The sequence below is a fragment of the Argiope bruennichi genome, chromosome 11 (assembly GCF_947563725.1).
Source record: "Argiope bruennichi chromosome 11, qqArgBrue1.1, whole genome shotgun sequence".
NCBI classification, from domain to species: Eukaryota; Metazoa; Arthropoda; class Arachnida; order Araneae; family Araneidae; genus Argiope; species Argiope bruennichi.
Window position 1 is genome coordinate 2,125,469 of NC_079161.1, and position 17,948 is coordinate 2,143,416.

Consider the following 17,948-nt stretch of genomic DNA (forward strand, 5'->3'; position numbering starts at 1 on the left):
AATGAAAGCGCAAAATTAAATTATTGCAAAGAGCATTAAAAGTCTCTTCCCCTTGTTATGTTGCAAGATTTGATCTTCTGGCTCCGAATACGGCTCAACAAATGTTCAAAGAGGAAATTTTTTCAAATTTATGTCCTTGCAAATATTCGCCATGAAATGGTTTCATGCACATTTTTATTTTTATTTTATTTACGACATAATTATAACGACCCCTTCAGAGGTTTAAAATTACAACTTCATGTTCTTATGTAAAAAAGACTCGTCTGTGATAATATGTTCTGGTAAAGTCATTATTTTTTTATCGCCAAAAAATAATAATTGAATTTTTAATGTTAACTCGAATGTTTTTTTTCTTCTTTTTTTAAGTTAGACTACATTGTTTTAGTGATTACAATGAAATTTTTAACCAAAATCCTGGTACAACTGCAGTGTTTTTCAATGTGCTAGCGATTCAATCAAATGTTTATAGCTCTTGCGTGAAGTATTCCAACCCCGTCTTCAGGAATGCTTGATCAAAGATTATTTCTTGAAAATTTATGTATTAGATGAAACCTGCTTTGCTGTCTTTAACCACAGTAGGGAAGAGTCGACTAGATGGTAGGAGACGGGATATCAAATAGCCTAATAGTAGATGGTAGACGAAAATGTGACCAATGTTCTAAATGAGATACCGATTAAGGATCTCCAAATCCTCAATTCGAAAAGCTGAGCCTTCGGTAGTCTGAGAGGGAACCCGAGTAAAAAATGCTAAGTACTCTTGCTAATGTATATAAACTAGTATATCTAGCCGATAAAATAAGGGTCGTTTTCCTCTGTGTTGTAGCAGTGTGTCTATACCTTCAAAGGTTGGCACTGCAAACCTGCTATCGATACACATATTATTAGTTTTGTGATTACTGCTCAGAAACGATCTTGTCTATAACTTGTGAGGAATCGTGTTTCTTATGTGATCATCTGTAAATTAAAAGAGACCAAATTTTTTTCCATGATCATTTGTTTTAGTTTTTAATTTATATAGCATTCTGGACGTGGAACAGTGTCTTTAAAACATGTTAAATTTTTCTCTTTCACGCATCAGAATTATTTGCTGCAAAATTAATTGCATGGTTTTAGCAGTTTCTTACATATTAACGAACATTTTAAAAATTAAAATGCCTAATTAAAATAATATTAAGCCATTAACGTGAAAATATATCATATCCAATTTAGCAGTATTTTCTTAAAATTTGTCTTTAATTTTTTTTTTTCTTCTTCAAATATATTTTTTTCTTAGTCATATTTGAATTTTCCTTGATAATATTATTTAAAATAAAATTTTCTCTTAAGTGTTATGTGAAGAGAAAAAAGAAATATGAGTGAATATTTTTGCTCGATATTTGCTGTTCATGTTTTAATTTATTTTTCAAGAATGCACTTCAAGCATTCAAATTTATGCTGTTGATCCAAAATTGTGAAACTTGCACGCTTGAGTGTATTGTACCAGACATTTCTTGATGTTGAAAAAGATATCGTTAAATGTGAGTGGCTTTATAGATCTATAGTGTGATTGCATTTTAGACGGTATTCATTGTTAGCCAAATCTTTTCAAGCTTTATGGAAAATTGCAAGTGTACATTTTAAGATTGAATGCTATTTTGAATAAAGATTGTCTTCGAAACTGATAAATATATTCATGGCATTTTTTTAAAAACAAAATAAGAATTTGACCTAACAATAATCATTATATTTTGTCACATAATTAAATCAAAAATATAAAATAAATATCTCAAATGAAATCAATCCTGCAAATATTATCAAAAAATTTAAGTACTGAAAACATTTCTGGGTCAATTTTAAAACATTTGAATTTTTTTTTTTGTAATCAACCCTTTTTATTAAAATTTTATTTATTTTTCTCTTTGATGATACCCCACTGTTATGTCTCTGGTTCACCTTTTCCTTTTCTCCTTGTTAAATTTAGAAGCGCCACTTTATATAAATCCTCCACAAGAATTTTTTTTTTCAAAAATCTTAACAATCTTTGTATAGATTGCGTAACAGTAAATAAAACATATTTTACAACTTTTAAAATTTTATTTAACAGACTTTCATAAAAAGAAGAAGGAGTGGAACTTGCCAATCGTTTTATATTTAGACTGAACTGATGCACAATGAAAGCACACAATCCATGCTATTCTACGGCCAGCAATGCACCTACTCATTAATGATTATGAAATGCATTCTTAAACGTCACTTTTATTCACATTAATCTGATAACTGTACGTATCTCGAAAAGTTATTTCTAGATTTAAAAAAAAAAGCAAAAGGAAAAATATGTGTTGCAGGGTTCATTTTTCATATTTCGGCATACAAAATATGACATGGTGTTATAATGAATCAGTTTCGGCCTCTTTTTGAAATTGCACAAACACTGTTTAAAACTGGAAATTGAAGTGTGATATAATGATGAGGATGGTAATTGAGTTAGCAACTTCAATCTCTTAAACCGCATTAAAGGAATTGCTGTCATTGACTGAAGGCATTCGGTTAAGAACCGCTTAGGAACTAGAATCCGTACTGGATTCGAATCTCAAAGAGGTGGTCTTCGAAATACGACACAAGCTTCAGGGAAAAAAAAAAAGAAAAAAAAAAAAAAAAAAAAGAGACATTTGTGACGCGCAGAAATTTTTTCAAATCTGATTATTCGAAGTCGCCATTTATTTTGCAATATAATTTATTTTCTTTCTTTTGAAACATTTCCTTCATTTAAGTAGAAACACGAGAGTAAAAGCAAATGTTGAAATAAATTCTAAACTTACAATTTCCACTACTATCAAGAAATTAAAAATAAAAGTATTTCTTACAACTTTTTTAAAACCAAGACGAAAAAATACTCCGGAAAACATACACAAAAAAGGGACTTTTGACATATAGATTTTTTTTAACGTTTTTCAAATATATATATATGTTGCTTTAAAAAATTTAATAGATTATTGATATCTTAACATGAGGACATGGAATTCCTAATGATGTTGAACCACAATCAGGTTGTACTCTATTCTTAAAAACATGCACTTTACACCTTCGTAAACATGATTTAGCAGTTGCTAGGCCTTTTTTAATTCTTTCGCATGATAATAAAATTTTAAACCCCACTTAAAAATGGTTCTTTCTACGACAGCACATGTAAAAGTAGGATTTATCTGCCCGATAGGAAATAAAGTCTGATCTGTAGGACAGCCATTGGGGCCGAAAGGATTAACTAAACTATTGCATGATCATCTGATCATGCAGTCTGCCACAAGGAAAAATGATGCATTGAGTTTAATGCTGCAATAGTGAATTTGTCGAAATTTCTTTTAAAATTATTCTTCACAGTTACTGCCTTTTCAAAATTAAATATTACTGGTTGCAAAAATAATAATATAATCCTATTCAAATGAATCACAGCAAAAGCCTTTAACTGCGGGCAGCTGAACTGAAATAAATTTATCTCAGCATGTTATCACTTTTTAGTATCAAGAACGATTAAAAGTCCCCCTTCTCCTCCCAACTTCACATTTCTTGTCTGCGAAGTATATCTGAATAAGAATAGGGGGTCTGATGAAGGCAAAATCTTCAAATAAACAACGACATTTATTAATTTATTTTGCATTAATATTATTTTATATAATATTCTACTATCATAGTAGATTTAGTGCAAAATAGTCTGGAATCGTAGAATCCAGACCCTACACGTGGGATCTGATTACGATGCGGATAAAATAAAAGATGCCATAATAGTGTCTTGCACATATGTGCTGTCCAATTTCTCGGTTTATCACCAGATGACGTTAGGGGCAGCTAGTTTTCACATCTAACTAATAGAATCTGCATGCATGATATGAATGGAAGATTATGCTCTTGTATTCAAATTTTCACCTCATTTTACAGTTAGAAGGCGTTTCTGAATTCATGGGCAAAATTTTAAGAATAGGTAAAACACATACATATAAGGAAGCATTTTTTTTTTTTTTTTGTAAAGCATTTTGTTTCTACTTTTTTTCAGGCAGGAAATGAAAAGTATGGGCAGAACAAATAAGTGTAAGTACTGTGTCCACCACGAGAACGATTCCAGACAAATGTCTATGTTTAAGGTAAACCTTATAGAAACAGGTTTTTGTAGGGAAGATTCATTTTGAATAGGAGGAATCGGATGGAAGTCTGAGGGTTATATCTTTTCTTGGCGTCAATTTGAAGCGACATTGGGCGTGAAGAATTTTCAACCCCAAATGATGAAATGAATGCAGGATCCTTTACTGCTCATGACTACTGATATACATTGAAAAGAAAAGCTCATTTATCACAATATTATTTGAAATGACAGTTCGTGAGAAAAAGTTTTATTTAAAATAATTCGATTTTTTTTTTTTTTTTTTCAAGCCGGGGAAAATTAATAAATGGTCATCTGGAATACTATCTTAAAACAAACTTTCACATTTTTTTTTCGGTAAATAATGTACAACGATGTTGCGTTTATTTATTTGGGTTTTTCTTTAAGTTTGGGACCTCTGGCAAGGGCCTTAATGAACACGAATTATTTTCAAATTCAGAATACTTTTGCATATAAATTTTGAGAAATTAATTATGTTGCAGAAAGCTTGTGCATATTGAAAATAAGTTACAAATCAAAGTTAGATTTTTTTAAAAATCTAAAAATTGATAATATGGTAATTGTTAATTTTATATTTTGGAAAATAGTGTAGATTTCAGAAAAAATAAATAAATTTCGGGAAGTTTTAAGATATTTAAGAATGAGCATTTTACTTTATATTAGAATATAAACAACCTTTTATAAAAGTTACGAAATAATTACGATCAATTACATTATTGTTTTTATGTTAAAGTAGACAGATTACCTCGCATTTTCTTCGGTGAATTTTATATTAAATATTTACATAAATTTAAAACAAAAAAGACGATTCATTTTTTGTAATGCATGATTCAACTTTAGATTTCCTATGGGATAACAGCCTTTGTCGCTATATCCCTCACTATTTATATTCAAGTTCAACTTTAGATTTCTTAATTATATTTTTCTTCTAGTGCAATCGTTAGACATATAAATAATTATTTAGTTTTTCTATTTGATTTGCATTGTTCTTTGCATACATATGATAGGAATATCAGATATTTTCAATATTCCGAATATTCAAATGATTTTCAGCTTAATAAATTATTTTTTGAATTTGTTTTTAAAAATTAAATGCAATAATAGCAAATATTGCCAATTTGGTGCTAAATCAGCCAATATAAGAAATTTGAATGAATTTCTACCTATGCGAAATGAACTCTTCCTGCAATAACTTGTTTCTTCAGAGACCACCGTAAACATAGACATTTGTCTGGAAGTGTTCTCGTGGTAGACACACAGTACAAGCAAGACGGGAAAATATAAAGAGATTTCAATTGACTCTGATGAGGACCTCAATTGCAACATTTGCAAATGCTGCTACAGCTGTAAGTGATGCACTTGGTATCTTTGAAAGACTACGCCAATCACTTACTAGAAGCTGCTGCTAGGCCTGTATCGTTGTTAGTGGTGGTACATTTAAAAATTAATATTATGAAAATAAAGAGTTTTCTTTTCATTTCCCCAGCATATCTTGTTTTTTCGGTCAACGGTTGTGATTCCCAACCAATTACTTCACAAAAAATGCTTCTTTATACAAATTTTACCTACCCTTAAAGTTTGGCTCATAAATTCAGAGACATCCTGCATACTATCACAGTATAAACTTCTTTTTACATATTGCCAATTGAAAAGTCAAATTAAAAATTATAATAAATAAAAGCAGTTTTCCAAGTTTCCGACTGGTAACCAATGCAAAGAGTAGTTGTCTACATAATTTTAGAAACGTCATAGATTTGTTAAAAAAAATTTGCATCATGTTGGCATATGATAATGAAAATAAATAAATGTTAATCATCTAGATCATATGCTAGTTGAAATTCTTTTAGAGAAGGATTTTGCAGCAATATCTGGAGCCCAACAGCAGAATCCAAACACTGGCAACCATACAGTTTCAAGACTTCCAAATATTTAAATCGGATGGATTGGACGCACGCATCACTTGTTATTAATGGATTCTTGCTTAAATCCAGTGTTCTTAATTCTCTGAGATTAGAAAGAGGCACGCAAGTTTCTGGGGAGGAACAATCCGAAATCGCCGAGTTACAATCGTGCTCTCCAGTCAATCCGGAATTGTATATGCGCTTGCAGCTATTTATAATCAAACATTTCAGTCGTGGGAGAGATTTGGATATAAAGTGGAGAGTCGTATTCGAAATATCGGTAAAAGTTAAATCTAAATGTTCGATATCTCGATTATGCGATAGCAGTTTCCTGAGAGTCACATCACTGATCTTCGTGAAGGCCAAATTCAAATACTTCAAATTAGCTGTAACTGACTTCAAATCAGAGATTGCCGCCTGGAAACTAAATGGAGATATATTAGTACAAAAATTGAGGTTTAATTTTTGAAGATGTTTCAATTTGAAAATATCTATAACGCTAACGTCGATTTTGTGCTTGAATACAACGACTAATTCTCTAAGGTTTATCAGGATTCGACAAATATTACTCAGAATTTCATCTGTCAAATTCAGAGCTGTGCTAAGATCAAGAGAAGTTAAAGTTGGTTGATTTCGGCAAAATGTTTCGATACGGCTACCGGATAAATCATAACTAAATAACATTGTATGTAATCTTAAATTATTGGTGGTGGAAATTTCTATTGCAGCAGTCGGAGACAAACCTGTTCTAGAAAAGTCCATCGAAACCAGCGTTTTACTTCTTTTTGCTATGAAATTTCTGATAGCAGGAAAAGATAGGATGGCATCGGATGGTTCATTTTCTACGGAGTTTCCTTTAATATAAAATCGTTTGTAAGCTCTTGGATCACACGCTACACGATTGGCGAACGTAAATGTCACTAAATTAGGCATGGACTTGTCCAGTTCGTGTATATCCCGGTCTGTCAGATCAAGACAGTAAAGGATTTCCAGAGTGGTAACATTACGAAGAGACCCAAACAGAGCGAAAGCGCCACAACCGCGAATTTTCAAAAATCGCAAGTTGTCACAGCTGGGTATTTTTTCTTCGGGATTAGTGTAAAAATAATATTTGTCGAGTTGACAGTCGATGAAGGTCAGGGAGATGAGTTGTTCACTGAAATGCTTCAAGAACTGCAGGAAGTAACTGTCGATCGCGACTTGGTAAAACGTGAAACACTTGAACTGCCTCATCATGCAGGGAAGGGCTTTCACGGCTTCTTCGTTTTTCGGAGAGATAAAGAGGCTCACATCTTTCAACAAAAGGCGGCAGTTCGTGGCATCCAACCATTCTTTGCATACCTGCCCCACAATCAGCCGGTGACGAATATCCAGATATTCGAATATGCGAATCAGAACCTGAAATGAAAATGGAATGCTACTGATCAAATGAATTGCGACTCGTGAAGCTAAAATTAAAATAACATCACAAATTATCCTCTGTGCCATCGAGTGGTACAGACTTCGCTTTTCGGACTGTTTTGAAATTCTGACACTTGTGCTTTTTAAAAAGTATAAATAGTTTCGTAAATAACTTCAGTTTATGCAAATTTAAATGAATTGTCTTAGTATTTGATGCTCTGTCTCTGTCATTGGCATATGACCATGTATAAATATTTTCTTTCAATGCACAGTAGGTGACCCTATCCCAAGAAGTTAGTGTATTAGAAAGTAAATAGAAAAATTGAAATCTGCTGTCGCAAATTTCAAGTTATAATGTAAAAATATATATATATATTTTAAGTTACGCTGTATTGATCCGAAAGAAAAACATCACGCTCTTTCTTACATGACTCCTATTTCGTAATCACCAGCATTTAGAAAAGCGATGTTTTTGACCCTCTCAAAGTCTGTCGAGTTCCAAAATTTTTTTTCTCAAGGCCTGAAAAACAGTTTAAATCGGTTTGAAACAGTCACGTGCCTATCAGATTATGCATATGTCGGTATTTAGAAAACGATGGTCTCCCCCCCCTCCTCATCTGAAAATCGTTCAAACTCCAAAACTTTTTTTGGCAGCCAGAGAAAATTTCTTAATATATATATGCTCATTTCCTTCTTTGTGCTTCTTCGGGCGATAACTTCTTATGGCCCTACCCTCTATATAAAAATGAATTTTTTCACCGGGAAAGGCTTCACTTCAGCACAACTCGTTGTTCAGAAATGAACGCTCTCTCCAAAACTTTCTCTTCAACGAAGGCGAATCCAACAGATTGAAACCGAAAATCTGGCACAACTGCAGTCACAACACCAAATTTGATATAGTTAAATAATTGAATTTTTGAGTTATCGCGTTGACATGTTTCTGAAAGTACAGACGCGTCACCACTTGTTGGATTTGGCTTAAAATTTGATAGGTGTCAACACTACAGATGTTAAATGTGTGTGCCGAATTTTACCCATCTAATTCTTTTCGTTTTGTCCTGTTGACTTATATTTGAAAAGACGGGCAGACAGACTTCTGAATAAATTTTATTCAAAATTCGATAAAAAAAAATATACAAATTGGGTGAAAGACCATAAGCGAAACTTTGAAGCGTTTCAAAATTTCAAACTCAAAATATTTTTGAGTTATCTTTGTCACAGGCAGATAGACATTTTTCAAAAATGTGTTTTTCGAACTCAGAAAAGTCTAAAACGTGGAAATTAATTAAAATAATTAAGAAACTTCTTTTTGGTGATATCACTATTTCCTCTTATATGAGAAAAAAAAAAAAAAAAAAAAAAAAAAACTCATAGCCCACAGACCTTTTCGTTTGTCAAAATGAATGGCAAACGTTTCAGATCGGGATGCTGAATTCGCTCTGGCTGCAGAAAATCGCCTCTTTTCGATACAGATTTAAAAGTGCCTTTCATTTCTATTTTACTTTTCCGATTTGAATTTTATCTTGGAACGACGGAAAAGTTTGAAAAAGGCTCTGAAAGAATCTCTCTCTCTCTCTCTCTTTTTTTTTTTTTTTTCATTTCATACAACTTGCCTGTGTGTAGTAAGCTTTTCTACTCATTTATGACAATTAAATATTTCTTGAAAATGTAATATTCTGTTTCTTGTACTTTCAAATATTGAAAGTAGAATCAGTTTTTAAAAAGGCTAGAAAGAACTTAAGCAGCATAATTTTTCTCAACTTTTCTTTCGTATGCGTATATAAATTTAATGAACAAACTTTGAGAAAAAAAAAAAATCAATTCAAAAGTATTTATAATTTAAGAATTTTCATTTGAATGAATAATAATTATAAGAAAAATAATTATAATTAATATATAAAATTAATATTTTAGATGTAGAAGTGCAATGATTCTTCGTATTCAACGAAAAGTTATATTTTATTATCTTTCCTATTTTATGAGCTTTTGATGTCATTTTTTTTTCTTTCAAATCTGAAATGGATCGTAAAAACTTGCACACTTTAAAACGATACTATTTTTTTTTTTCTTTCTTACCTGTTTACATCTAAAGTTTTTAAAAATGGGTATAAAATCTTGAAATTTTCTTTAATTTTTAAAAAATCATCTTACACAGGAAAAATTTTTATCTTATCATCATTGGAGAAAAATTCATTTTTAAATTAATTACTGGAAAAAACTAAGATATTCGATTTTTTAAAATGTAAAAATAAGGATTTTAATCCGGGAATCATTCAAAATACATTGAATAGTTTCAACCGTATTCAACATTTACTTCTGTAAATAAATGAAAAATGCAGAAATATTCGAAAATTATTAAACATAAAGTAAACTTTTGAAGATAATTGATTCAATGGCGGTTAAGAAAAGCTAAGCAGTTAAAGATAAAAAAATTAGAAAAACATAGTACAAAATTTTGTTTATTCAAAAGAACTAATATAATGAACAATTCATCCAATGAAAATCCTTATCTTTCTTCCCCAGAAAACTTTTTCAAGTTATAAATTTGAAATCAGTATTCCACGCTGTAACATTCCCCGTTTCCCAGTACTGATAAGACATTTACAGCCAGCTGTGTCGTCGCTGTTACTTACTAAACTAGCCAGATGGTGGCTCTTTTCACCTGGGTGGTCTCGCATCTGTTCATTAGCGACTAGTGAAAGACGACATGTGGAATTCCTCGTCCAAGAGGTATTAATAGTACCTTCAAAGAGAAAGGGGCGTCCAAACATCTGGATGCTAAATATTTCTCATTATGAAAGAACTATGATAACTCCGTGTTCCAGAATAGTCAGTTATGAAAGGTGCATCGCACAAAGGACCTTCCCACGACCGACTGGGTCGTTGAGAGAACATCTTGCTGAACCCCGATTGGCCGAAAGAGAGCTCAAATGACCAATGTAAATTGTGAGGCAGAGATTGTCGCCGAAATAAAGTGCGCATACTTTTTTTTTTTTAAAGGAGAAGAGAAGAAACGAATTGTAGGCAGACTGTTGGACTACGTCCACGAGTTTGGAGTCCGAGAAACAACTGAGTTTCAAGAAAACCCTTCGACTTCGACTGTTGTGTCTCCTACTACAGGTGTAAATAACTATTTATTTAACCAAGATTAGAACAAGTTGTTCTTTTGTATATATAGGGCTGTAAAATAAAGAATTTTCTGGAAATTCTGCTTCGTTATTTGATTAGTCTAGATCAAGACATTACAAAGCTTAGATCAGTAAGTAAAAATCACTATTTTCATTCCAAGTAATACAGATTCTAATCGTCCAAATAAAATATATATATATATATATATATATATATATATTTGTACTTTTCCGTTAGCCGGGCGCAAATGTCGCCAATTGCGAACCAAACGCGAATTTGGCGGAATTCTACATTATTTGACGACTTTTCGCTTGCGCCCGGCTAACGGAAAAGTACCGATTCATTTTAATACATAATCCATTTTTATAGCCAATAAATCAGTCACGGTTCAACTACCAACGTTTCTTTGTTTCGATTGAAAGAGAATTTATTTCAACAAGATTAGTTACAAACGAATTAAATAATTGCCTAATATTTTTGGTGAAAGATAACTATTCTACATAATTTTCAAAATAGGCGGACCTCAATGTTTAGAGTATCGTTTGCACTTCTATTGCTTTTAAAAATCCTTTTCTTTAATTATCTGAATTTAATATGTTTTGGAATATTTTCATGGAACAACGTTAAAGGGAAAACTTTAAAAAGAATAGAAATTAGATTCCAGAAAAAAAAATTTCTTGGCAATTTAAATCTCAGAATAAATTTAATTATATATATATATATATATAAGAAAATATCCATCAGATATAGTGGAATCTAATTTAAATTAAAGCCATTATCAACAGCTCTCCGAGTTTGAACGAGGTCGTGTAATAGGGCTACGAGGAGGTGGACTTTCTTCGCGCGATATTGCAGAAAGACTTGGCCGGAATGTATCCATTGTGAATGATTGTAAGGAGCAGTGGTCAATGGATGGTACTGCCTCAAGAAGACCGGGTTTTGGGCTGCCAAGTGGCACTACTGAGTGTGAAGACCGTCATATTCGGCGTACGGCTGTGGCGCATCGTACTGCGTCTGCGTCAGAAGTTCGAGCTGCAGTTGGCAGCACAGTGACACAACGAACTGTTAGAAATCCGTTACTTCAAAGGCAGCTCCGAGCCAGGCGCTCTGTAGCGTGCATTCCACTGATTCCAAGCCATTGGTGTCAAGCTAGAACTCATTGGTAGACGGAATGGAGATCTGTTGTGTTATCTGATGAAAGCAGGTTCTGCCTTGATGCCAGTGTGTTGGTCAGGGGGATACACTGGACCTACAACTGGAGTCATGATCTGGGGAAAAACGTCTTATGACAGCAGGAGCACTCTCGCGGTTATCCCAAACACACTGACTGCAAATTTGTATGTCAATCTGGTAATTCAACCTGTTTAGCTGCCATTTACGAACAGCATTTAAGGGGGAGTTTTCCAACAGGATAACGCTTACCCTCATACCATTGTTGTAATGCAACGTGCTCTGCAGAGTGTCTACATGTTACCTTGGCCTGCAAGATCACTAGATCTGTCTCCAATTGAGCACATATGGGATATCATTGGATGACAATTTCAGCATCATCCACAGCTAGCACTGACCGTCCCAGTATTGACAGAACAACAGCATAGAATTCCATAGCGCAAAGTGATAATCGGCACCTGTATGATACAATGCATGAATTTTTGCAGGCTTGCATTCAAATTTCTGGAGGATACACCGGTTATTAATGTAACATTTCACATTTGAAATGCATTTTTTTGAGCTTAAATTAATCTGTGATCTTGAAAATTTAATCAATTAAACATGTTAACTAAAAAAATTCATTGCCCAAATTTCATTACTCTATAATAAATTTTTCTTGGTGTTGGTATTTTTTTCCCCGTCAGTGTATAAGGGTTCTTTTCAAATAAGTGTTCAATACAGACTGATATAAGCCTATCTAACATGTGATGTCTTTTCGCCACTTGTTCTGCGAAACATTGCTCGTTAAGCGAGTCACTTTTGAAAATTGTGTTTTGCTTGTTAAGTGAGGTTTGACTGCATTAGTAAAATGACTCAACTTGTGTTCAATTGATTTCTTTTATTTGGTAACATTTTTCGGAGATCTTTGTGCTACGACTGATATAATTATTATGAACTTTCCGTAGAATTCAACAATTTTATCCGTAGAAACGTTCTGCAATTTTTAGTTTTGATGCTATGAGTTTTTCTTTTTCCCTCGTTAGAATCATTATCAACACAAAAAAATTGTACAATATCATTATAAAATTGATGGATATTCCGATATTCCATACAACATATAATATTGTGGAGCATTTTGTGCAATTTGAGAAAGACTGCAAAATCTTTTTTGGGTAAATATGGGATTATAAAAGAATAAAATCTTGATAAGATTGATTGTATGCATAGGTACTGAAGTTGAAACATCGAAGAATTTAGGCATCTTTTATCCCTTGTCCTTGCTAATAGGTCATCTTTCTCATATCAGTTTCACAAGTATGTATATCAATTATATATCTCTAAAATAACCAATAATTTCTTGTTGAAAAGACGGCAATAAAAAGCACAATAACTAATAAAAAATTAGTGCTATCTCTTAGAAAAAAAAAAAGAATAATTTAAAAATTCTATGAAATTAAACTTCCATTTATAGGCAAAATATAAAGGAATAAAAGCATGTTATTTCTTTCATTTCACAACTTATGCACATTCCACAGTTTGAAAATCCTGCATAAATTAGTTAAATACAATTTAAGTAATCAGAAAACATCTTCTCAAATATCATTTGTTATATAAATAAATAAAAGAAACATGTTTTTACTATTGCAAGTAGGATTTTTTTAAAATCGAATATGTTTTATAAAATAAGGAGAAAAAAAATTAAATTTCTCTCAATAACCAAAAATACACACCTGCAATATTCTAAATTAAATACTTTTGTTTATCATGTTTTCAAACCAAATGAATTCCTGAAGACACAAAACTTATATATCTTGAGCCAAATGAAAACATATTTTAATTAACAGTGAAAAGAAAGTTTATAAGAAATGTTTTATAACAAATACAATAAAGAAAAATTTATTTTCTAAATCTATTGTAATCTCAAAAGCTCATATGTGTGAAATTAAATAACAAAGCATCAAATACTATTATAATATTCCATTAACACAGCCCCAAATATTAGCCAATAAAAGCCAGCAAAATAGTAGCCAACTTACGACAATAAATCTTTGCGACAAATATTGATGTTAATAGTATAGTGCATATGTTCCCCAACATTCAAGCCTGATAGTCACATGGATCCCGCTAAAGAAATAGTGCTAAACATATCTGTGCAAATAAGTAAGTAGAACTATTTGTTATATGAGATTTTAAAAGTTACTGTTTCATGTTTTTTATTTTTAGTTTACTTCTTACATACATATTTCATATAATTAATACTAAAAAGTATTACTTTTATTTCAAGTTTCTGAAAATGATGGACATTGTAAAATTGTGCCCTCATATCCAGGGAAGTGCATTATAATTATCACCTTTCACTAACATGCAATATTTTTAATGAGCACAGGGTCAAACTCCAAGCTTTGTTAGATTTTAGCATCCTTCAATGGAAGTTACATTTCATCATCCAACAAGAAAGCTTGCTTCGCTGTTCTGAATTTTCTTGAAAGCACCAAATTGTTTAAGCTATCTATTGCTGACAAAGTCAGTTTTATCTTGTAACAAAATCCAGTAAAACATTCTTCAACTTCAACTTGTGGTGTATTGTAGGGAGAGTTATATGAGTAATATTATAAGGAATAGATTTTTCTTAAAATTCATTTGAATTGAAATATATAATTATTTAATGAGCCTATAAGCAGGCATAAAATAAAATATCACATTTGTTAAATTGACACATAATTGAATAATTTCACATGTGGGATAAAATAAAAATAATTGATTGCTCATGTTTAAATATTTTAATCAAAAGGCAAACAAATATTAACAAAAGAAAATTTTTCAAAAAGTAAGGAAATATTATAAATATACTATAAAAATATGCAAACCTGCATGGAAAAAATCTTTTGAAAAATTAACCAATTTATTTCTGTTATCATTCATATTTTTCATTACAAAATCTTTAAATGAAAAATGTAGAACTATTAAAAGTAATAACATTTATTTTGTGAAATATATGCTTGTTTGAAAGGTGATAATTGGAAAAATTACACATGCAACAGTGTATGTGCCCCATTTCATTCTGCAACATGGTAGGTACTCCATTTGACATAGTTTATAGAATTCTTTTCTTAAAATTATTTAACATAGTTTGGGAGTTTTTCAACTGAATTGTTATATATTATAAAATAAAAACCATTCATGAACAAAGAGAATTTAATTACAGATATAAAATGTTAGTTTTAATTTATAAAAATAGAGATTTATTTATAGAAATATAATTAATGATTAATTTTTTCCAACACACATGTACTTCAGGTAAAGATGACAGACAAGATTTTAAATAATTAAAACTAATGTTGTCACCATTTTTAAAATAAAATTCATTATAATACTTTACTCGACCTTTAATTATATTTAAAATGAAATCAAAAACATAGTATGAAAAAAGAACCCCATTTGTAACTTCTGTCTGTAAAATGAATTATTTTATTTCCATCTCAGGAAAGCACAAGAACAAGTATATTATATGGTGACAACAATAAAAAGAGAGATATGCTGCATATTTTTACATACAAAAAAAGTTACAGACGATGTTTAAGATGAGCCAATAAGATCATTTGACACTTTTTCATCAGGACATTTTGCACTTTTTTAAAATTCATGATTTTTAAAAAAAATAAAGGATGCAATATTTTCAAGTATATATTTTGATAAAATTAAAGAACATAGCATAAATTTTTCACCAAAATCTGCCAAGCAATTGAAATTTCACTAAATATTAATGATAAATTATTATATTTGGCTATTTATTGCAATTCTTTAGTAAAAGTACTTCAACAGAAAGAATGAAATTTCAACAGAAATATTAATAGCTTTTAATTAATAAAGTAAGTTATTACATATTCTTTTTTACATATTTTTTTAATGAATTATCTTGAACAAAATATTTTTTTTTAAAAAACTAAAAACAGCGAATATGACAAAAGCACCAAAAACCAATGTTATAGTATATTCCTGGTATAGCCCTAAGATACCAGAATTCGCAGTTGCAGTTGTTTAACACTTTGGGGGGGGGGGATTTTCGATTTAGAATTTTTCTTTAGTGTGTTTTATTATTTTAGGGTATTGAGTACTTTAAGGTTTTGAATATTTTAATGCATTTAAATATATATTTTGAAGTGTATTTGAACGTTTTTAATTAAAACTAATAAGAAAACATCATTTGGAGCCTGTTGAGCGAATTCTAAATGAGATGTTTTTTCAAATACTACATGATTTACCAATAGGAGAGTATTTAACATTTAATCTTGAATAAGATTCCTTATCTACTAAGGAAACAGAGCCATAAAATGTTATTCAAAAGAATTTCTATTTCTGACATTACAAACAAACTTATAAGATTTGATGAAAATGATTGAACATTATACTATACTGTATTACTATAGAATAATGCTCGGTAAATCATTTAATTAAATAATTATTTGATACAAGTAATGGATATTTATATTTCTGATTAAAGTTTTTTTATTTTATTTCATAATATTTCTAATTATAATATTATACCCTGTTACATAGAAAAAACTGATATACAAAGGTTTAAACACTTCTTTGTTTTTCTGTAAAAGTATTTTGTCAGTAAAACTGAAGAACTTGGTACAGACCTTTTTTGCCAATCTTTATCAAACAGTTGTCAAAATTAAGTATAGAATACAGATTACCATATTTGGTAATTTATCATCATTGTAATTGCAATTGTATCAAATTCTTTAGTTTAGCATTAGTTTATTTGAAGTTTAAATAATAGTTTAGTAAAAAAAAAATTTGAAAAATATATATAAAAAAATAAAAGACAGAAAAAAAAAAAAACTGAGATGCAAAAATGAATTTATTCATAATTTTTTTATTATACAAATGCAGTAAGTAAGATAGTAGCAAGATAATTCACAATAAAATCAGAATGATTAACTTGAAGAAATAATTGATTTAATTTAAATAACATTTTACTACACTCCAAAAAATGATATATTTTTTTTAAATGTATTTTAATGTTTTAATGCACTTCACCTTATTGAGGAAATAATTATAGGATTGTTTTTTTATAGGAATAAAATCAAGTAAATGAAACCATGAACACTAATTTATGTGCTTTAACAAATAATTTTGGTATTGATTCCTTTGTTAAATGTAAATTTCACTTTACATCTATTTAGGCATAGGGATAAAAAAAATTACAGTTATTTTGACACACACACAAAAAAAATAAAAAAATCTGAAATTCTCAACAAACTCATAGATGAAAATCATATTTTAAAATATAATGTCTTATTCATTAGAAGCAGACAAGTATTAGTAACTATTTAATATTATTCTAAATTTATTAATTAAATAAAAAATAAATAAGTTTATTAATCTTTAAAAGCAAGAATTAAATGAAATCTGAAACATATTTTTAATAACTAGAAAAACTATAAGCAAAATGAAAGAATCATGGCTTTTTATTTTTATTGGAATAAAAAGCAAATAATTATCAAAAATTCTGGTTATAGAAAATTCAATCAATATTTATTTAGCAATAGATTTTCTTTCGCCTTTTTAATTAAGTCAAATAAACGCGGGTTATTTGGTACTAAAAGCATTAAAACAATTTTACATACCTCTCGAGGTAAAGAAGATACGCTGATTTCCATGAATTTGATGAAACAGAAACTTTATAAAGAGTTAATTTGAAACATATATGGAACGAAGTTATTTCAAATTAGCAATCATTGCATGATCATGTGATCCTTCCAAGATGTGTCAAGGAATGAAAGACAATTTTAGACACAGAAGGTATCAAATTTAACATCACATCAACTTATACGGTGTTTGTTTATTATCTAATAATATCCACTAAGATAGTAAAGAAAGTCCTTAATTAACTTTTCAATCCCTGAGGTTGACGAACATTTTTCAGTAAACCTGAAGTGATATTTTACCGTATAATGAAAAAAAAGTAAACAATAAAAAAAAAAAAAAGTTAAGAAGGATTCTTTTTTCACATGTTAGGCGATTAGTACGAATATGTTACTGTGACAAAAGTGACGAATAAGAGAAGACAGGTAGAAATGATTAAGCCTGTGCATAATGCTTTATGAGTGGCTATAGTAAGGGAAAGATCTTTTTACGCGTTAAGGAAATGTGTTGCCATACTATATTCGAACTAAAATTCAATAACACGATTAACAACTACAACTTTGACTGCTAATGAAAAA

General features: G+C 30.3%; 1 protein-coding gene across 1 annotated transcript; it reads right to left on the minus strand.

Moving 5' to 3' along the window:
* Positions 1-2,053: 2,053 nt before the first annotated feature.
* Positions 2,054-17,851, minus strand: LOC129957130 (uncharacterized). Its single transcript, XM_056069294.1, has 2 exons — positions 17,352-17,851; positions 2,054-7,431 (listed from the first exon to the last, which is right to left on the minus strand). The coding sequence occupies exons 1-2, from the start codon at positions 17,382-17,384 to the stop codon at positions 5,941-5,943; spliced, it is 1,524 nt and encodes a 507-aa protein (XP_055925269.1). The 5' UTR covers positions 17,385-17,851; the 3' UTR covers positions 2,054-5,940.
* Between the last annotated feature and the right edge of the window lie 97 nt (positions 17,852-17,948).